Source organism: Neophocaena asiaeorientalis, unplaced genomic scaffold (genome assembly GCF_003031525.2).
Source record: "Neophocaena asiaeorientalis asiaeorientalis breed wild unplaced genomic scaffold, Neophocaena_asiaeorientalis_V1.1 scaffold427, whole genome shotgun sequence".
Taxonomy (NCBI): Eukaryota; Metazoa; Chordata; class Mammalia; order Artiodactyla; family Phocoenidae; genus Neophocaena; species Neophocaena asiaeorientalis.
Window position 1 is genome coordinate 5,650,269 of NW_020172280.1, and position 22,296 is coordinate 5,672,564.

Below are 22,296 nucleotides of genomic sequence, written 5' to 3' on the forward strand. Positions count from 1 at the left end.
AAGGCCTTGGCTGTAGAGGGTGGGGCCTAAGCAAGGGCAAGGTTTGGGTGGTGGGTGGGGCCAATGCTTAGGACCCACAGGACTGGAAAAGGCCCTGGGAGCTGGTGGGGGTGGGGGTGGGGCTTAGGCTCAAAGAACAGAAGGGTCCCAGGTGTGCCCCCCACCCCTGGTCTCAGAGGGCAGGGGACCTCACCTGGGAGCCCAGGAGGCTCCCTGTGCCCGAGTGGGAGGGGCAGTCACCCTCCACTCCTCTCCCACTCCTCCTGGATGGCTCCTCCTGCCTGCCTCTCCTGATCTCCCCAGCCTCAGGGGTGCCGATCCTGTCTGGTCTCCACTTCTCCTCCCCCCTCAGTCCCCCTACATCCTACTGGTTCACTTTGGGGTTCCTCTCATCTCCTTGTGCGTCAGAGTCCCCCACCAGTGGCACAAGTAGAGCTGAGTCTTGGTGCTGAGATGAGGAACTCCATGAGACCTCACTCCAATGAATATTCCCTGGGGTCTGGGGTTCTCTGTTAGTCCAGTGGTTTGGATTTAGAGCTCCCACCACAGGAGCTTTGGCCTGAACCCAGGCTTGTGAACCAAGATCCCGCAAGCCACCTGGGGCAGCCAAAAAAAGGGGGGCAGCGGACGATCCTGTCTGGTCTCCACTTCTCCTCCCCCCTCAGTCCCCCTACATCCTACTGGTTCACTTTGGGGTTCCTCTCATCTCCTTGTGCGTCAGAGTCCCCCACCAGTGGCACACAGGCACCCAAGTTGTGGGGAGACGCTAACTCCGCGTCTTCCCACACCACCATCTTGACTCCACCGCTCCCCCATTCTTTCCATCCTGCAATCGTCTTCCTCCTCTGTTAAGTACCTATTTTTCCCTTTGCAAGTTACTAAGGAGAAAAGAGCTAATATTTATTGAGCATTCCAGATACTCAATAACGGTAGTTACCTTGTTTTATTCTAACTCTCCTGCAAAGCTCTCTACTGCTTGATTATTTGCCTCCCTCCTCCAACACCGTGGCTCTCCCAGGACAGGAAACTTTCCTTCTTCGTCTCTGTACACCTGCTTTAGGACACCCAGAACCTATGGCTCTTAAACAATTTTTGATGAATGAGCTTTATAAAATAAGTATTTTCCTGATTTTACACACAAGGACACTGAAGTTCATGGAGGTCAAATAACTCTTCCCACACCTAATAAGAGGCAGAGCTGAATGCAAATCACAAATTCCCCAGCTCTTACTAATGAGTAACAGGAGGAGACAGACACTGATCCTTATAACACTGAGCTACGAGCCAGGCACCTTAGCAGAAGTGCTGACTTAGCACCTTCATGCCAGAGGGGTCTTCATTCATTTCAGGATCTCAGTGTTTTCAAAGTAATGACTGCACTTTATTTCTGATCTAAGCAATAATAGAACTGTCTATGTTTAAATGGCTGGAGAGAGTTATCTCGCAGATTAATTTTAGTCCTACTGAGTCTGAAATGATGCAAAGACAAACACAACACACAGATGGCACTTCTAAGTGGAAGGATATATTTGCTCATTCATTTATTCATCGGTATTCTTCAGCAACAGACAGCAGTTTCTTTTATGGGATTTCCAAAGTAATGACAATAAAAATAGGGACAAAACATAGAGCCAGGACATGAGAAGGCATAAAAGTCAAGGAGTAGGAAAAGGAAACGGGTCAATGGAGGGAGGATCGATTCAGAAAAACATAAGAACCCGAAGAGTGAAAAGTAATGGAAACTAAGGCCGGAGACCCTGTCAAAGAGAAAGGGTTGAAATAACTACCAAATACTGTTTACATTTGTGCAGATCTGTCCAGAAGGACGTCACTGGAAACTTCAGGGAGAACTGTTTCAGCAGAGTGCTGTTAGTGAAAATATCCAGCAATCTCAAAACACTGGGCCTCCCAACAATACTGCAAACCCCTCACAACCAAGCAGGCTGAAGAGTGTGACTAAAGCCCTTTCCTTCTGTTTGCGGTGGTTAATACTGGGTTTCTGAGACCATGAACGGCATCAATATGCTATAAAGCGTTCACATAAAAATATATTCAACATTACCTATATACTTCAATTTACTGTCCGTTTTTAAACGACTTTTTTTTTTAATGGCACTTACCTCAAAACTAGTGACAGCCAGTTGGGATAAACCATCTACATACGGTCCCAAAACTTTATGCTCTCGAACTTTAAGAGACTGTCTACTCCTTTGAGAGAAAGGAAGAAGGAATGAATGAGTCAGACCCAACTTGAGCTTTTGTTTCTAAAAAGAAAGTACTTTTAAAAGTACTCAGAAACTAAGATTGCAATTTCAAAGGAATTTTTTTTTTAACAATCAAAAAGTATTCTAAAAGCTATTTTATTTGGATTAGCAAAATAGCATTCCTTATGAGGAATGTCTTTTATACTGATTTCTATTTAAAGTAACATACTATTTAAAAAATTCTATCTCTACTCCCAAATTAAACAGCCAGTACACAGAATACTACGTTAGGCCAAATTGCTTTAGTAGATGAACTTCAATTTCATGTGGGAGGAGGGAAAAAAAGGAAATGAAGCAAAGAACATGCCAGAATTGAATTTAACCTTCAGGCTATTCTATAAATAAGCATATTCTCAGTAAGTAATGTCTTAAGGTTTTGAGCAAGTAGCGAACAATATTAAAGTGTTTTAATTTACCTTTTCAGATCAGCAGCATTGATTTAAGCTGCTTCTATGCTGACCATTTTATACAGAAAGTAATGTTATAGTATAGTAGCTGTTTGTAGTTACTGATATTTATCCTATATTGAGAATTGGCTCTGCTGGTGAAGATTTTACGGCTCTTTTGAATTTTTAAATGGCAATCCTGGTTTGGGACCCATGTGAAGAGCTTATCAATAGATAATTGAGATGAAAAGCAAAGCTATAATATATATTATAGCCATATTGTATACGTCACCTTTTTCATCAGATACTAATCACTTTTCAAATGAAGAGTCAATGCTTGGCATCACTCAAGTGTGGAAAAAAGAAACTAAGCATGAGCACTTCCCGAAGTCTCGACGTTGTTCCCTAAGAACTTCTCAGTTATCTCACTTAATCTTAATCTCACAATTCCACAAAGTAGGTTTTACTAACGTTATTTTAAGGATGAAGAATGCAATGTGACAACAAGCAATTCTGCCGTACTCTAAACAAGGGCAGACCAAGTGCACAGTTTCAAGAGAGCTGCTTTGATGCCCAAGGATTCAGAACATGGCTCAGTCTGTTTGCACAACCAGAGATTCTTTAATGCTATTCATGAGCAAGAAAAAATAAATCTAGCACAATATCAAGTGCTTCTGATGGTGTCTAACATCTGGGATTCTTGTACACTGCTGGTGGGAGTGTAAACTGGTACAACCGTTTCGGAAAACAGGTTCGCAGTACCAAAGTTGAAGATGCTGTAGCTTCTGACCCACAATTCCACTTCTGGATGTATTCCCTAGAAACTCCTGCATTTGTACACCAGGAGGAATGTACAAGAATGCTCAGAGCAGCACAGTAGTGGTAAAAAATGGAAACCACACAAATGACAGGAGACAGAATAAATAAATTATGGTATAATCATACAGTGGAATACTAAAGAGCAGTAAAAATCAATAAGTTATTACTTCATATATCAGAACGAATGAATCATTGAGGGGAAAAGTAGCAAGTCACCGAAGGACACATGTATTATGATGCCACTTACACACAGTTAAAAATTGTGCAAAATTATGTGTAAACTCTTAAAGAGGAGGAAGATAATGAGAAATATAAAACTCGTAATAGTAAAAAAAAAAAAATTCGTAATAGTAGGAATGGTAGGAGTTGAAACAGTATCAAAGAGGAGCACACAGGTGGCTTCAAAAATATCAGTCATGTTCCATTTATTAAGTCAAACGGTGAGTAGGACAGTCATTGATTTTATTATTCTTTAAACCTTACATATATCGTAAATGTTCTTTCATATGCATTAAACAGTTAATAACTAAAACTATTTCTGATGATTGGGTCACTTCCTTTCCAACCATAATTTTTATCTTATGCCTCTAATTATACCCTTGATTATACAGCTGCTAAAAACATTTAAAAATATTTTCATCATGTTATATAAACAATTCAGGATATTGAATTGTATTTAGAGAAGAACCTAAACACGCATACCACACATCCACCCCATAGATTTGAAACACAGGATCAAAATGCACCAAAGCGTTAACAGCAGTTATTTCTGAGTGATGGAATTATAGGTCATTTTTATTTCTTCTTACATTTACCTACTTTCTAAATTTTTATATATATTATTTTTAAATCAATAAAAATTTTAATTAATAAAAAGGTAAATGGCCCTCTCCTTCCTCTATGAAACAAACTCGTCTGGTTTTTATCACCTAGCTTTTAAAAAATACAGATGCCTGGGTTTCTCCCTGGGTCTACTGAATCATAAGCGCTAGAGCGGGGGCTCAGGCCAGTGTATCCTTAAAAAGCCTCCCAAGTGATTCCAGTGTACATCTCTGGAAAAGAATGACTTGCTTAGGCTGGGTCATTTGAAACCTTCAACCACTTTGCCTCCAATTTAGAGGTGCTACTTTCCAACATAAATGGAAGGACCAATGTGTCATTTTTAACTCAATTTTTATGAACAAACCATAGTGGCAAAAATAACAAAATAGTAAAAACAAAATAGTGGCATATGTAAGCAACTTTATACACGAATATAGGATAAACTATGAATACTAGATATACCAACAGGCTTTGAGAAGCTGATGATTTCTCAGTAAATGAACTGAAACTAGAGTACCAACCAAGGGCACAAATACATATACTCACCTGCAACTTTAACTTCAGGATCACTTAAAATTATTACCCCTACTACAAGGTTAATTTCAACCACTAACTTACCCTTTGGGGTCTAAAAGATCCCGAACTTTCTCATTATAAATTTCCATATAGGATACTTCAACTTTAAAGGTCTGTGACTCATTTTGCTCCAGAGAGATCCTTTGAAATAAAGCACAGCAGAGCCTTGGAATGAGGCCCCGCTGCTCAGCATTGCCCATCATGGAGAAGGATTTTCCTGAGCCTGGAGAAGGGCAAGCAGAAAGAAAGGAGGATGGAAGAGGAAGCAAACTGTAATGCTTCAGCTACACAAGTGTTTCATACACAGCAGCCAAGGTCACACAGCAGAAGCGGACAATTTGGCCCCCAAAGGCCAGTCCCTTGGACACCAAGGCTACTATTCTTTCTATTATACTCACGGCCTCCAGTTTGACTTTCACTGTGAGACCCTGAGGGCACCTCTCTTACAGATGGATACGTACAAATGTAAGCACTACAAATATGTAATCTTTAAAAGTACACATGGTAAATATCAAATATCACCATCAAGTAACATTAACAGTATTTTACCCACAAAATATCAATATTTCACATTTGTGAAAGTGCTTTGATATATATTCCCCTAATTGTCCTGTGATGTGACAATAGGCAGTATTGTTATGATTTATTGATTTATTCCAACTTTATAATTGAAATGATGGTGGCTCAGAGGGCTAATGGCTGAGCCACTAGCCTGTTTTTGTTTACTATCCTGGTGAAGTCCTCTAGATGATACTAAGAGGACGATACTAAGAGTTTTTCTACAGTTTTTCACTATAACATTTATACCGAGAAACTGGTAATTATTTTCTTAGTTCAAATACAGGTTAAAACTATAATTTAGGAAAATGACACTAATAGTTTAAAACTAGCTTTGCTCATAACACTAAAATTACTCAGTTACCACAACTGTCAAACCTTCAAAATGAAGATTACTTTTGATCATCTAATTCAGCCAAACCCGTGAAGTCAGAAGCGTTTTTCTATGGTTTCCCAAAGTGTTTTCTATATCTATGTTTTAAGAAATGCACATTTAATATCACTGACTGTAAGTGGCTACTTACCTGTCTGTCCATATGCAAAAATGCAAGCATTATACCCCTGAAAGGCTTTCTCAAGAATTCCTTCCCCAAGGCACTTGAAAACCACTTCTTGACCTAAAAAACAAAACAAACAAAAAAACTAAAAAGACTGATTTTTCTTGACATATTTGTAGTAATAACCGAGCCCCAGTCATTAACACATTCTCTCAATCCAAAAAGATGTTAAGTGTATTGCATATCTACTATGTGTAGGGCTGTGGATTAAAGAACTTATTGTATACAATTTTGCTTATCTACTCTTCTACACTATAGCTCAGTACCTGGATCCGTTTATGAGTCTACCGACTGTTTCCCTCTAAGACATTTCTCTAGGCATTCAAGCTTCCTGTCCATTGTCTGTGGGCCATATGGAAGCATCATTTGAATTTGGTTTAGTCTTTTCCTGAGTTAGTATGAAAGCGTCATTCAACACAAATTGTCTTATCTCCCCATCTGGATTCTGAGCTTCTGATAAGCAGGAACCTCATCATCCACATCTTGGTATGTGTGTGCACCTCTGCCCCTAGCACGGTGCTAAGTCCGTGCCAGATGCTGAGCAACTGTTCACCGCTGGTGGAGGGGATGTGCTGGGCACAGGCACCTCTCACCTGTGTTCCCAGCGGGGATCTCGGGACAGGTTCCCGTCTGTGAGCCTGTCTACAGCTCACTGTGGCTCTTGGGGGAGTTCTGTCATGTACCATCTACACTACGGTAGTGCCCAGCTAAAGATTAAGGTGTGAAAATCGTTTTAAACACTTAACGAGGCATTTACTACCCTTTGAAATTGGTGCCTTTCTAACATTCAGTCCCCACCATTAAGACAATTAAAGTGATTTTCTCCTTCCTCTGTGCAGAAGCTACTGCTTTAAGTACCTCTTTCCTCTACTGGAATGAGAAGCCCCTGACTGATGTCAGACTATAATCTGTTTATCTTTGTAATCCTAGTGCCTAGTACAAAATGCTTAATAAATGTTTGTCTAAGAATGAGTCAGTTTAATTTTTTTTTTTTTTTGCGGTATGCGGGCCTCTCACTGCTGTGGCCTCTCCCGTTGCGGAGCACAGGCTCCGGACGCGCAGGCTCAGTGGCCATGGCTCACGGGCCCAGCCGCTCCGCGGCATGTGGGATCCTCCCGGACCGGGGCACGAACTCATGTCCCCTGCATCGGCAGGCGGACCTCCAACCACTGCGCCACCAGGGAAGCCCCAGTTTAATCTTTTTATCCAAATGACAATTCCTTTTACGTTTGGAAATAAAGCAATAGAACATAAGCTTTTGGGTATATGTTTTTCTTTGATGCATCTGATTTTAGCAGTCTCTTGTTATATTATGACATATCATGGTTGCAGAATGGGACTCTTAAAAGTGTAAACATGAAACAAGTAGTAATATTTCCGGGCTTCCCTGGTGGCGCAGTGGTTAAGAATCTGCCTGCCAATGCAGGAGACAAGGGTTCGAGCCCTGGTCCGGGAAGATCCCACATGCTGCAGAGCAACTAAGCCCGTGCACCACAACTACTGAGCCCGCACTCTAGAGCCCATGAGCCACAACTACTGAGTCCATGTGCCACAACTACTGAAGCCCGTGCACCTAGAGCCTGTGCTCCGCAAGAGAAGCCACCGCAATGAGAGGCCTGTGTACTGCAACAAAGAGTAGCCCCTGCTCGCCGCAACTGAAAAGAAAGCCCAGGCTCAGCAACGAAGACCCAACACAGCCAAAAATAAATTAATCAATCAATTTAATTTAAAAGAAAAAGAAATAATATTTCCAATCATTAGGCTGGCAAAAAAAAAAAAAAAAAAAACCTTGACAGTATCAAATATAGCTGGATTGAAGAAATAGGTATTTTCATAAACTGCTGGTGGGAGAATAAACAAATGCAGCCATTCCAAGGAAAACCTCACAGCACCAAGAAAAAGGAATATGCCCAGGCTCTCTGACCCACTGTGAGGCATCTGCCCTAGAGACTCACTCCCACAAGAGACCCCTGTAAAAGGATGTTCATGGCAGCATTATTTATAATACTGAAAGCTGGAATCAAGTTAAATGCCCATTAGTAAGGGAGTAGATAAGTAAAATGTATTTTATATGATGGAATATTACACACCATGTTTAAAAAAACAAGCAAAACAAATCTATGTGTGTAAACAATGTAGAATTTAGAAACATTGTTGAGTTTTAAAAAAAAGTCATGTTCAGACTGTACATATAATGTAAAAATTTATGTCAAATAGTATGTGTAATATCTACATGTGTTAAAGTAAAAAAAAGAAAAAACTGGATCAGAAGAAAATATACCAAATTTATATAACATTATTTCTCAACTATGGACTTCTACCGAAGAGGCATTTAAAACATGTTAGTGAAATACGTGGATTTTTTTAAAAGGGTATAACAGTAAGAGGCTTCCTAAAAATACGGTTTGTTGTGAAGACTACCTAAAGATGTGTGTGTATGTGCACACACACATAAACTCGGAGGATAATAAAGTATTGTCAAAATTCTTATCCACTGAAGACACACTTTCAAAAATGCTTTTATGTGGTGGGAATGTAAATTGGTACAGCCACTGCGGAGAACAGTACGGAGGTTCCTCAAAAAAACTAAAAAACAGAACTACCATATGACCCAGCAATCCCACTCCTGGGCATATACCCAGAGAAACCATAATTCGAAAAGATGCATCACAATGTTCACTACAGCACTATTTGCAATAGCCGGGACATGGAAGCAACCTAAGTGTCTATCGACAGAAGAATGGATAAAGGAGATGTGGTTCATATATACAATGGAATATTACTCAGCCATAAAAAAGAACAAAATAATGCCACTTGCAGCAACATGGATGGAACTAGAGATTGTCATACTGAGTGAAGTAAGTCAGATGCAGAAAGACAAATATCCTGATTATCACTTATATGTGGAATCTAAAAAAGGTATAAATGAACTTATTTACAAAACAGAAGTAGAGTCACAGATGTAGAAAACGAACTTATGGTTACCAGGGGATAAAGGGGGTTACCAGGGGATAAAGGGGGGTGAGGGATAAATAGGGAGATTGGAACTGACACATACACACTACAATATATAAAATAGATAACTAATAGAACCTGTTGTATAGCACAGGGAACTCTACTCAATACTCTGTAGTAACCTATATGGGAAAGGAATCTGAAAAAGAACAGATATATGTATATGTATAATGGAATCACTTTGCTGTATACCTGAAACTAATACAACATTGTAAATCAACTATAGTCCAATAAAAAGATGCTTTTATGTTATAGTTAAGTATGATAGAGTCTTGTGCTAAGAAAATATCTGACCCATCCTGTTGCTGATCTTTGATACACATCGATATTCTTTTCTCACGTGTTTTCTCAAAGGACCTTCCTTATTCCACGTGTATTCCCAAGGCCTATGCCAAAACACAGGCTTAAATCTGGACCTAAGCCCTGTAGTGCAGAAGATGGGGAATTAAACACAGCCTGTGCTCAGGCTTGTGAGAATTGATGGTGGTCCTCAGCCAGGACCCAAGTGCCATCAAAGGCATTGAAAAAACACCACTTTCTTGGCACAAACAGATGAATGGAGCAATCTCGTTTGATCTTCCACACTGGTTAACCAGCCCCCATAAAGGGAGTAGGGTGAGGATGGGGACAAGATGCTTTAAGACTTGGCTAGGTCCAACATCCTGGCTGTAATTCATGATTTTGATTCATATTTAGTAACTTGGAAAAAAGCAAGAGCTTGAGTTGATGAAAGGACTCAACTGCAGAGAAGCACTGTGGTCAAAGAGCTTTTCACCCTGGCTTCACAGAGCCTGAAGTCATTAACCAATCAAGGATTTATATCTGTTCTTTTATCAGGTAGTGAAATGGATTACTTTCTGGTTTCTGCTTCTGATGCTGAGTAGGCTGGAATTATGAGGAATTATTTTCTCAGTGTTTTTGCAAGGGCAAATCACAAGTCTTCTTTTTCCTTGGTAGGAATCATCTTTTAAAACCAAAGATCCTTAACTGAAAAAAACAAGAATGAATGCTACAGAGCTACGTGAAATAGGTTTATGATGTGTCAGGTGAAAAAACCAACACCACCACCAGCCAGGGTGTGTATACTAAAATTGCACTAAAAACAAAAAATGATCAAAGAATGCTCCAGGATATAAAAAAATACAAGAATGAATTTCAGCTTGGCCTGTTTCCAAATTACTGCAGATACTAAATAGGATACGAATTAACCTATTTAACTTGTATACTTTTATTATTTATGCTGCTAAGAAGAAAAAAAGTAATTTTTTGGCAACTGCCCCGTTTGCAGTGCACTTTCCGTATTCTATACTGCTGAATCCTTGCAATGCCTTGATATGGACTGTGATCAATAAGGAGATGGGGGTGGTGGTGGTGAGGGCAGCACTCTGAAAGAGTAAGTCATTTGCCCAAGATGGGGCCACCAGCGAGTGGCAGGGCCTGTGGGTGTTGACTCCCAGATGGACTGAGGCCCATCCATAATCGGTGATTCAGGCTTCATGACACTGGGAATCAGTTATTCCCACCTCTGGTCTCCGTGGTGTGTCTTTTTATTTTAAAACAAACTCCCAGAACTCAACACACTGCAGTATTTTTTTTTTTTTCCCATGTCTGTCTCTACCACTGAATTGTGAACTCCTTTGAAAACAGGAGCTGTTGCATCTTAGCAGAGTACCTGGCACACAGTACACACTCTTATTTACTGAATTGCTCTGGTGACACTACTGTTTTTAGACTAATGTGTATTTAATTGGGCGTCCCTTTCCTCATTAGTGATGACGGAGGCATCAAAATATTGTTGGTTGAACTTAAAAAGTTAATTGGAGGGTTTACACTTTGGATAAAGTATGGCTGTTTTTGAAATTCTAATGAGCCCCTCAAGATTACAATAGTCTTTGTTAAATAAGGCCCTGGGGTGTGAACAGACGTGTCAACATAATATGTAACAACTAATCGAATAACTCTGATAAAAATTACAGATTACACTTTTACTGACATCCATAGTTACCTCCTAGACATTGAAACAAAATATATATGACTGAAAAAAATAAACCAGTCTCTTTGATTTCCACTAAATGTACAAATATGCTTTCCAAAAAGTCAACTTCTTTTAGTTAGATATTTATGGTTACATTTGACAGAGAGAATATAATTGAGATTTACTGTATTTAATAAAGTTTTAGTTATAACTAGGAAAGGAAAACATTCTGGGAAACACAAAATGGAATATGAAAAAGTAGAAGACAATTATACTGTGTTTCTGGAAAGAATTTTTTTCCTTTCCATCCTTAAATAGCTATCCCAAAACACAATTTATAAAAGGAAAAATACAAAGAATTATATTGTAAAGTTCATGTATTTTTACAAATCTAAGCAAGACTGGATTCTAGAGAGAATGGAATCCATTTTGTCTACGACTTCATGTCTCAAGGGAAATTTATTATCTTTTAAGAAATAATGAATACTTTCCCACCTCTACAAAGATTCATCAACATTAACATTTTTAATAGCTCTGCTTAATTTCCACTGTATACTTAACATGCAATTTATTAACTGATACAACCTATTATAGATACTTAGATTATTTCCTTTTTCTTTTTTTCTGCAATATTTATTCTTACACATTTATCTTTGTACACTTTTCTATTGACTTTACTAGGCAAAACTCCAAAAAAAATCAAATCACTAACTCTCCTAGCAATGCATGAATCTTTTTTCTACACCTTCAACAACACTGGCTATTATCATTCTTCCTGGCTTTGACTAACAGAAAAAAAAAAAAAAAAGCCTTTTGTTTTGTTAAATTTAAATTTTCCTTTCCTTAGGTTACTGTCCATTTGTATTTACTCTTCAGTAAACTGACTATTTGGGTGCTACGTTTATTTTTATAAATCAATTGGTTTAGTAATTGATTAAGTATTAATTTTAAAATATCCATCATATATTAAGGATATTAACCTTTGGTCTATTATATATTGTACATATTTTTCCCCAATCTGTCATTTACCTTTCAGTCTTATGTTGTTCTTTGTCATACAAAAGCTTTTGGTCTTTCATATTCAAATCTCTCATCTTTTCCTTTATGATTTTCATCTATATGGTGTATGTTATGCTTCCAAAATCATTCTGGATTATTATTACCCCAAATTACATATTCACCCATATTTTCTTCTAGTTTTGTTTTTGGTTTTTCCAGTTTTATATCCAAATCTGAATTCTACTTCTTATCAGCTATGTAATCTTGGGCAAGATCTCCTTCACTAGTAAAACAGGAATAATAGTTGCTCTCTTACTGGGTTGCTGGTATGATTAGATAAGGCAGTACAGTAAAGCACTTGCCATAGTGCGTGGCCAATAAAAGTCTAGAATATATTTTAGCTAATATCCATAATTAATACCAACTCTTAAATCTTTAATCAACTATAATTAATTTTGGTGCAGAAAAGGAGGTAATCATCTAATTATTTTTCCTTCAATAGTTCCTCTATCTTTGCAACAATTCTGTGAGGCAATCCAATTTTAAAGATAAAAGATACTTACTCTTAGAAAAAAAAAATTAAAGGAATCATTTATTGCTATTTCTCTAGCACCTCTAGTGGTCCCACCTTTAAAATTCCACTGACGAAATGTAATGGTGGTATACTCACACGTGACAGAAAGAAGGGGGTGTGTGAATGTGTGTGTATGTGTAGGGGGGGTCATGATGAGGAGAGGAAGAAGGAACAGTATCATTAATTATTATCTGGGCCAGAATACGCCAACCCATGTTGTCCAGTGGAGGAAAAATATTTACCATTTTTTTATAACATTAAGATATCTCAGAAAGGTAGAGGGAAAAAAACAACTAAATAAATCATATCAATAAAACTGAATGCAAACAGACTCTATAGAGCTCCCCTTATTTTTTTATTCTGGTGCCTTTGTAGCTCTATGAATCCCTGGCTGGGGTTATACTTAATCAATTCTTTGGTTTGCTGACTTTCAGCCACCACTGGTAAAACAAATGATTATTTGAAAAAAGTGAAGACCGTCAACCAAAGCCTAAAAATGCCCTGTAGACTCTATACGGTCTTCTGTCCTCCTCAGCATAACCAGTTTTCCATGAAACATGAACAGTGGCTACACTTCACTCTGTGATGGACAGAAAATATTAACCATCAAAGACCCTTATACAGTCTATTAAGGAGAGTCTGGTTTATCCAAAAGACTGAAGGTGTTTTTGTTTATTTGTTTCTTTTTACTTTGTTCCTTTTTATTTTTTAAACACAGCAGTCCCTTTTTTCGGCATAGAAAAAAAGCAATTTGTCAACTGCTTTTAGAAGCTTAGTTCACACACACACACACACACACAGAGCTATTTATGCTGGAGAGTGGGAATCAGGGAATCCATAAAAGATGCACTATCCCTACCCTAAATGTTTCCCGACTCCAGTTCACACTCAAATGGGACGAAGTGCCACTTGTCTAGGGAAATACGTACCAGCCCAGAAGGGAAACGGAAGGGCAAGTTCAGAAGTCCTGAGGGAAGCAAGAGGACCTATGCGAACCTGTTTCTATCCCAGACAAACCACACAAAGGCACAACACAGTCCAACCCAAGAGCCTGTGACTTTTCCGCAGGACCCCTGCCAGAGGGGAGATGGCCACTCTACAGAAGTCAGCTCCACGTGCCTGGCACGGGGAATCCAAAGCGTCTCACTTGTTCATAACCATGACCAAGATGCCAGTTTCCTCTGTGGGGTTTATGATTAGACTCCTATAGCTGTGTAGACAAGTCTTAAAACGCAGGCATGCCCAAAGCAACCACAACACAATGTCAGAACAGTAGAGAAGGTTCCTGTATGGAATTTCTGCAAGCAAAGTCACAGACCTGACCCGCCCAACCCTGAGTCACACATGATACAGCTCTCTGAAAAGCTAACACCCTGAGTCTCCACACTTGTGCGTAACCTGTCCCTCCTGGGAAGAGCAGCAATGGCCTCAAAGCTACCAGGCGTGTGCACTGGGAGTTCAGTAACCAAGGTAATTCTCTCGCTGCAGCAGGGCTCTGATAGCAAAGCACAGAAGATAAACTAGGGATGGGAGGGAAAGTGCATATCATGCATATGCTGACACTTGACTGCTTACGAGGAACAGGGTGAAACATCACAGTGGACTATGCTCTAGGAAATGGGAGAACAAAATAAGAGGGCATAACCTTGTTTTATTCACAATCTGCATGAACCAAGGCAGTCTCACATAGATCATGGCTGACCAAAGCACTAAATATGGAGATACAAGGCTGGACGTGACATGTACACAGAATATTTCTAAGGTAGTGGCGTGGAAGAGCAGCCGGGATTTTAACACGATTCTATCATTTTAAACAGAATCCCCAGTTTTCCTTCTTTTCCCCATCTCTTTTTTCACTGGAGTTAATAGTGAAAAAAAAAAAGGTTAAGCTCAATATTTATGATCTGGAGTTCCTGGGCATGTGCGTCTGTGAGGGTGTTTTTCCACTCCTAACCAGGCTGACAGAACTAGCGACTGTGATGAGTCTGGACTTGGCAGGTGGCCCAGCTCTAAATCCGAGCACCTAGACAGTGCAAGGCCAGTCAGGCACCTCACACATACCCGAAGGGGTGAGGAATGCCGAACCTGGACGAGGTTTCAGGTAATCTCTCCCTCAAACAGTGCAACTCTCAGAAACTGTCACATGTGGTGACTTTAAACCTGGTTTAAGTTAAATGACCAAAAACTACAGAGCTTAGATAAAGGAACTAGGGCTTTAAAGGCTTGACTTGATGATAGGAGATTTAAGTTTTAATAAACTATAGAAGATTGCCATTAAGGGGCTTGGTAAAACGACCCTGAGAACCTGGGCCTGGAGGGTAAAGGTAGACACGGGGCCATTTTCCACAGTGGCATCTGGGAGCTATCAGTACTGCAGTCCTCAGGAGCTTTCCTTGCAGCACGGCCTGGGTGACTCGCCCAGATGGGTGTTTCCACCCCCTGACAGCGCTGGGGCCAGTCATGAGCTGGCAGTGAACCTCAGCTCCTTTCTTTGTTGCCGTATAAAATGGCTGAGTCACAGAGGAGGGGTCAGGCGTCGGGGCCCCGGATGAAAGAGCTGTGAGGACTGTCTCACAGAGAATGCATTTTGGAGTGATTCAGGAGGGTACTTTCACATATAACAACTGCTGAAAAAGGAGCTGTTCTTCACCTCTACCTGCTCGACAGTGTTTGCCACTGTGTCCCTGTGACACAGAGGCAGACCTGACTCAATATCTCTTCTGGACTGTGGGGTGCACAAGATTGACAGCACTTGAGGGGAGGTGAGAACAAAGCCCAAACCAAACACAGGCATTCAGGACTCTGGAGAACTTCTGACAGGAGGGAGAATGTTAATAGTATTATTCCTGGCTAGGTTCCAAGCCAGAGTACTCCAATAACATGATTCCCTAGGCACAGCCTCTTGTTGGGATGAGAGAGAAGAGAGGAGAGCCTGGGATTGCAGTAGAATCCATAAAATCTTCACACATAACTGTCATTGACCCAAATCCACATTTACCACTGCTTTCAGCTCTCTTACAAGTAGCAGGGCCTCTCTGAACCTCAGTTTCCTCATCTGTAAAACGGGGGCAATATCAGTTTCTCCTGATTCGGTGTTTTGACAATTAAATGACCTGCTGCAGATAAAGGGGTGAGCACAATGCTGGGAAACTAGTGCTCAGAACTCTATTGTCTATTGTCATTATTATCCACCCCTCTAAACACACTTAACTAAGTTAAGTGATGTCTCTGGGCGCCAAGAAATACTCTAAGGAACAGATGTCGACAAAGAAAGGCAAGTGGAAGAAGGCAGCATTGGGTGGGATTAAAAAATGTGGGAGTAGAGATGAGAAGAAAGAGAAGCATACACACAGACTTGTAAAAAATTTAACAGTGTCAGCCTAGCTTACTTTATCTCAGAGAAATTTTTCTTAACTGACCTTCACTTACCCGATTCTCTCAATTAACATTCTCTCTTCCATCTGTAAAATACACTGATGCATGCTTACTGCACACTAAATCACCCAACTGGTAGACAACTCTCTGGACTCCCACCAGCTGAGTTATGTTCTCACAAAGGGTCAGTTGTGTTTGCTCCTGAACTGGTTTGTGTCAGTTACACTTCTCTGTAATTACATAATTAACAAATGCAAAAAGAGAGCTGCTGGTTCTAAGAAAACTAGTTTGGATACTTAGGAACAACTTGATAAAGGTGAGCCCCTAAAAGAACTGTCAGATTAGGTATGGGTAAGAATTTGTAAGACTGTAAAAGAGAAAAAAAAATCTAGAAGGATTCTGCAGTCAGTGTTTCATAAATGTCTTTTAAGATGGCATGCACCATTTACAGTGAATCTCTAACAAACTTTTCACATAGTCAACTACTACTGCTTCTCATAACCACAGAGAAAACTTCCACAGTTTTGATAAACTTAACAGCTAACAATTACTGAGTATTTATTCTATACAAGACACTTGCTGAGGTCTTCATATACACTTGAATAGTAAAATAATGAATCAATATAATATGCTCTAACAAATATTTTGGAAGTCTGCTTAAAATACTGGTTCTATTTTGGCTACTGTCAACTTTTAGAATGTAAATTTTGATGCACAGTTAAACAATATGAAACAGAAATCATTTCTACCTCTGAGCCCATAAACGCTCCCATCATAGGAACAGAATCAAACATGGCTATTCTCCCCACTGCAATAGCCATAGCTAGGAGGCACTCAGCTGTTCCTTCAGGGTACAAAGCAACGTTAGCAGAACAAGAATCAGACGTAGAACGTTTCTCCTGAATTGCAGGGTATTACAATGCCTGAAAACACAGGTTTCAGCAAATCTGAGCGACATACCATATGGTGAGAACTGTCATATAATTTGTAAGTCAACAGTTTAGAATCTCTCAGGTCAGGAAATGTTCTTGTCCATGTAGATACCCAGATATGCCACCACTAGACTGATTTTTATTTTTGGTATGAAGATTTATAGAAAAACAGGTTTATGAAAAATATTCTCCTGCTAGGAAGAAAAGCAAAACCAAGGTTACTGGAAGTCATTGTTATTTAACCAACAGGACACATTTTAGACAGTGATAAAAAATGTATTGATTTATTATCGAGAAGCCCTTAAATGAAATTAGTAGTGATTTAAACATTTAAAAAGGCCTATTATCTGTTATGATGCTCTCAAGTTTATCAGTATTCACTATAATAACATTATAATCCTAAATGTTGATCTATGGTTTTTGTTTGTTTGTTTGTTTGCGGGCCTCTCACTGTTGTGGCCTCTCCCGTTGCGGAGCACAGGCTCCGGACGCGCAGGCTCAGCGGCCATGGCTCACGGGCCCAGCTGCTCCACAGCATGTGGGATCTTTCCGGACCGGGGCACGAACCCGTGTCCCCGGCATCGGCAGGCGGACTCTCAACCACTGCGCCACCAGGGAAGCCCCTGATCTATGTTTATGTGTATGTACATATGGGCTTGGGGAGAGGAAACGGATTTATGTAGAAATCCCATGCTGTGGGTGCCTAATTCTGCAGGTTACTTCTGCTTTTTCTTAGCCCTGGCACAAGGGTTTTTGCTTAAAGATTCAGAATCATGCGCAGACTCGCTAACCAAAAGGTGGTAATAAGAGATAATATATTTAAGTTGTGAAATGTCTCAAAGCATGATTCAATGCAATTCAAATGGCTTAACAAACAAGCCTTTGATTTGACTCTGAAAAGTCCACTGCAACAGCTGTGTGGCCAGCATAAAATGTCTGATTCATGTTTAATCTGAGAGCTGGAAGAGATCTGAGATCATTCTAGGCTATATATCCTCCTTCCACAGATGAAGAAACAGACATCCCCAAAGTTTAGCAGTTTGTGGCAAAACCAGGTCTCATAAATACCAGCACACACAATGCATTTTCTCTCCAAAGGACTGATGCTACTATCCTTACTACTGCTACAACGTGACAGTGATAAAGATGATGATAAATATTTCTTAAATTTAGTTATTTATTTATTTTTGGCTGCATTGGGTCTTCGTTGCTGCACGTGGGCTTTCTCTAGTTGCGGCGAGCAGGGGCTACTCTTTGCTGCGGGGCGCGGGCTTCTCATTGCAGTGGCTTCTCTTGCTGTGGAGCACAGGCTCTAGAGTGCAGGCTCAGCAGCTGTGGCACACGGGCTCAGTAGTTGTGGCTCCCGGGCTCTAGAGCGTAGGCTCAGTAGTTGTGGCACAGGGGCTTAGTTGCTCCGCGGCATGTGGGATCTTCCTTGACCAGGGCTTGAACCCATGTCCCCTGCATTGGCAGGCGGATTCTTAACCACTGCGCCACCAGGGAAGCCCCATGATAAATATTAAGCGAGCATTTCCTGTGGTTTAAGTACTTTACATGAACAGGTCATTTAGTCCTCAAATCAACCCTATGAGATCAGAACTATTATCAGCCTTATTTAACCTAAAAGGAAACAAAACTCACCCGATCTTACATAGATAAAAGGCAGGGGAGGCAGGACTGGAACCCAGGCAGTTCGATTTAAAAGCCCACATGCTTCCACCACTCCACCCAACCCAATGCAGTGCCATTATACCTACTATAGAATTATGGGTTTCTAAATCAGTCTGAGAGTGGAAGCTCTTGCTTGCTATAGCTTTTAATGAGTAGAGTAACATAAAACATAATTGAGAATTTAACATTTGACACACCCCATGAAACTGACAGCCTCTCTTTGCTCTTTCAATCCATGCACTCATCTGTCTCTCTCCCCTCTCCCTCCTCCTCTCTGCCCCCCAAGTTTTGAGAGCTGCCTCAAGAGCTGTGATTCAGTATCAACGATGCCATTATTCATGGAGTCTGACAAATAGGTCAGTTTCAGGAACTATGTGCTTCCCCTTCTCCGTTTCTTGTATGTCCCATCAGAGAATGAATGCTTCTATCTTAATGTTTCTATTCACAATTAAGAAGCAATTGCTCTTTTTTTAATTAAAGAGAAGGGAAATCAAACTATACTCCAATATAAAATAAAAATTAAATTTAAAAAAAGGGAAAGGAAATCATATTAGTATAGAAACCAATCAATTAATCTACTAGTAATATATTCACTAGGCAAATTATTTACAATGAGTGCAAAAAACCCTGAAAGAATAGTAAGCAAGAATTTTACTTTTTGCTGAGGTGGTCACAGAATTTGCACAATAATGGGGATACCTAAAGAGTAAGAAACTGTCTCCTCACATTTTGTAAATAGACTCTGCTCCATCGACCAAAAGAATCCTATTTCAGGATTAATACCAGAAACATGGTATTAGATGTGATCATGCAAGCTAAAATTTAGTAACGTTTAAGCTATCAAAATGTTTAAAAATCATTTTATCTTTTAAAATACTTCGGCACATACTATTTGTAATGAAGAGCTACAGAAATCTTGAGTTTCACATTTTAATTTTATCATCTGTACTTAATAAAATTATCTCTAGTAATAAAAAAAAAGTTTGTCCTACATTCAGAGGTATGAGTGATACGCTGCAGAAAGCTAGAATGGTCTCTATGGGCAGTAATGGAGGATGTGATTGTAGAGATACGGAAAAGAAAGAGAAAACAATCTTCCTGAAGCATTATTTTAACCCCATTACTCCAATAGCCCCTCCCCTATTTTTCACCATATCATCTACATTTCTTAGTCTAGCTTTTAAACTTTCTTACTATCTGGCCTCACTTAACATGTACAAGTAGGTCTCCCACTGATTCCCCCCCAAAATGCATCTTTTGCTCAGACCAGTGTTATATACACCATGCTCACTCCCACTTCTGCATCCTCACTTACAGAAAAGCCAAACGAAGTATCATTTATGGGCACCTTCCACTGGTCAGCTCATTAAGTTACCTACTGAACCCTTATAACAACATGTAAGATAAGTATTATCACTGCCATGTTTCCCATTTTACAGAAAAGAAATTGTAACTCAGAGAGATTAAATTGTCTAAGAGAACCAAAGCAAGCTTCCTGAGACTTAAACCCAGGGTGGAGTTCAGAGTCTGTGTGCTTTCCTTGACACTGTATTGCTTCCTCTCGTCTGGATGCCCTCCATACTGCCCCGTGGCTAAATCTATGCTAAACTTTTATGTCCAGTTTCAGTCCCATCTCCTCTATGATGGGACTTCCCAGGCAACTTCAGTCTTTCCACGTTTTGCCTCTCCTTGGGTTTTCTATAGTACTTAAAACCTGTAAAATTTAGAGCTTAAATACTATCTCAAAATGTTTACTGTTGTTTGTCATGCATCCTTCTGCTTTCCAACTTAGGTTATAATTTCTCAAGGGCTTCCTAGGCTGCACACATAGTAGAAGTTTCATGAATACTTAAGGAACTATTCTGAGACTTTCTGGCTTCCTCGGTTAAATAAGAAGAAACACTGGGCTGGAGCATAGAAGGGGTGGTGGGGAGTCAGGGAGCAGAGGGTGGGGAAGGTAGATGGGGTTATAAAATAAAGGATCTTAAATGTCATCCAAAGAGTACAGATTTTTATCTATAAGGGATGAGGAGTCCTCTGAAGTATTTGACAATTGCGTAAGAGTTCTAATACAGGGAGCTATATCTGACTATATCCTGAATATCAACAGAACAGAGTGAGAGATTGGACTTTGTATAGCCATAGCATTTGTCCTCATCTGATTCTGTCACAGTATGAAGTGTTTAACTTTTGTTTATTTAAATCCAAAAGCACACACCCAGCACAAAATTATACTGTGCTAACAGTCAAGGCCGACTCTCCTAGACTCTGTAGAATTTATTATATAGACTCCCAAAGGACTGATAAAAAGACAAATTAATTACAACCAATATGAAGAACTATTTACTCACATTAATAAAATACATTGCTGAAGTTGCAGGAATGATGTTTGGAAAGAAAGGCTAATTTACCCAATGTGAGCAATGGAAGGAATTTTCCTAGCTCCAGCCATTAACTTTTGAAAAAATTATACATCAAATAATTTATCAACAGATTTGCTTTATGCAGCAAGGAAAAGGCTATCAATAAACAAAATTTCCTATAAGCAAGTAATTTCTTTTACCCTCTAATCTTTTAAGATCTACATCCTCTCCATCACCCCCTCACTGTTTTTCTTCCTTCCTTCCTTCCTTCCTTCCTTTCTCTTTCTTTCAATACTTCTTTCTCTCTTTCTTTCTTTCGTAAATGGGAAAGTCATTCAGCTGACATTCTTATAAGTAGAAAAAAGGTGAAAACGCTCATTAAGACTATATATCTAAGAAAAAGGGGTCACAGTCAGAAGGGAAGGAACAAAGACTTCCTCCACTAAAACAAATGCTTCCCTCTTGAGCTAAAGTAATTTTAACTCCTAGGAAAGGTGAAGATTCACCTGTGATCACAAATAAAATTAGCAGTCTTCTGTATTTAATCGAGTAGGGATAAAATGCCTCAAGGAAGCAACAATAGCAAAATGTGGGGCCTTGAGGCAATGCTTCCCCGAAGAATGTACAGTTTTAGTTCATATCACCACTGACTACTTTACAACACTCAGGATGCGAGGGGGCCCTGGAAACCAACAGCATCTGCGCTTTGCTTGCTTAAGCGGAGCAGTGCCTACCCTGAAAGTTAGAGGCAAGGGAAGGCACAGCACATTAAACCTCCTCTTCGAGTAAGAACCACAACAGCTTCCACTGACGGCCTGAGGTGGTTCCTCGTTATCTCTAATCCTTGGAACACCTCTGAGGACATTTCATACCCCCTTTACAGGTAAAGAACCTGAAGCTTAATGAGTTTGGGAAAAAACCCTGTCCGAGGCTTCTCAGCAAGTAAATGGCTGAACCAGATCCTAAAACCAAATCTTACTGACTTCAAAGCCCACGTGCCAGAATTGGAAAGAATGAGTGCGAATTTTATGGGAAAAACAGAGCTCCAGAATAATTAAAGAAAACAGACATAACGGAAGAAGAGGCCAGAGGCCTAACCGCCAAGTGCAGAGAGAGAGCCAACTTACCAGCATATTTTGTAGTGTTAGATTCATCCATGGACCAAAAGCAATAATCAAACGCAAATACCTGAATGAAAGAACAAAACATTAAACTTAAAAATTAATTAACTTCCATGAGTAAATCAGACTGAAAAAAAATTCACTGATGAAGATGAGGGTGCCTGCTACTGTCTTATTAAAAAAAAAACAAAAAAGCGAAAAAACGCCATAGGTTTGATGCTTTATTAACCCTGAAGCTTCTTTCAGACTAAATTGATGGTTATTTTCTTTTTTTTTTTTTTTTTTTTTT

At 39.7% G+C, this 22,296-nt stretch overlaps 1 protein-coding gene across 6 annotated transcripts in view; it reads right to left on the bottom strand.

The window, feature by feature from the left end:
- KIF13A (kinesin family member 13A) overlaps nucleotides 1–22,070 on the bottom strand; it is a 101,338-nt gene extending 79,268 nt beyond the window's left edge. For 5 of the 6 annotated variants that reach the window (XM_024764009.1, XM_024763993.1, XM_024764001.1 and 2 more), the window contains exons 1-4: nucleotides 22,014–22,070; nucleotides 5,950–6,042; nucleotides 4,910–5,090; nucleotides 2,121–2,208 (exon numbers count right to left, since the gene is read on the bottom strand). In XM_024764009.1, the coding sequence (XP_024619777.1) occupies nucleotides 2,121–2,208; nucleotides 4,910–5,090; nucleotides 5,950–6,042; nucleotides 22,014–22,044 (393 nt within the window). In that variant the 5' untranslated portion in view covers nucleotides 22,045–22,070. Of the gene's footprint in view, nucleotides 1–2,120; nucleotides 2,209–4,909; nucleotides 5,091–5,949; nucleotides 6,043–16,880; nucleotides 16,951–22,013 lie in introns of those variants that run through there. The other variant, XM_024764027.1, reaches the window with a different exon arrangement.
- Nucleotides 22,071–22,296: the final 226 nt, after the last annotated feature.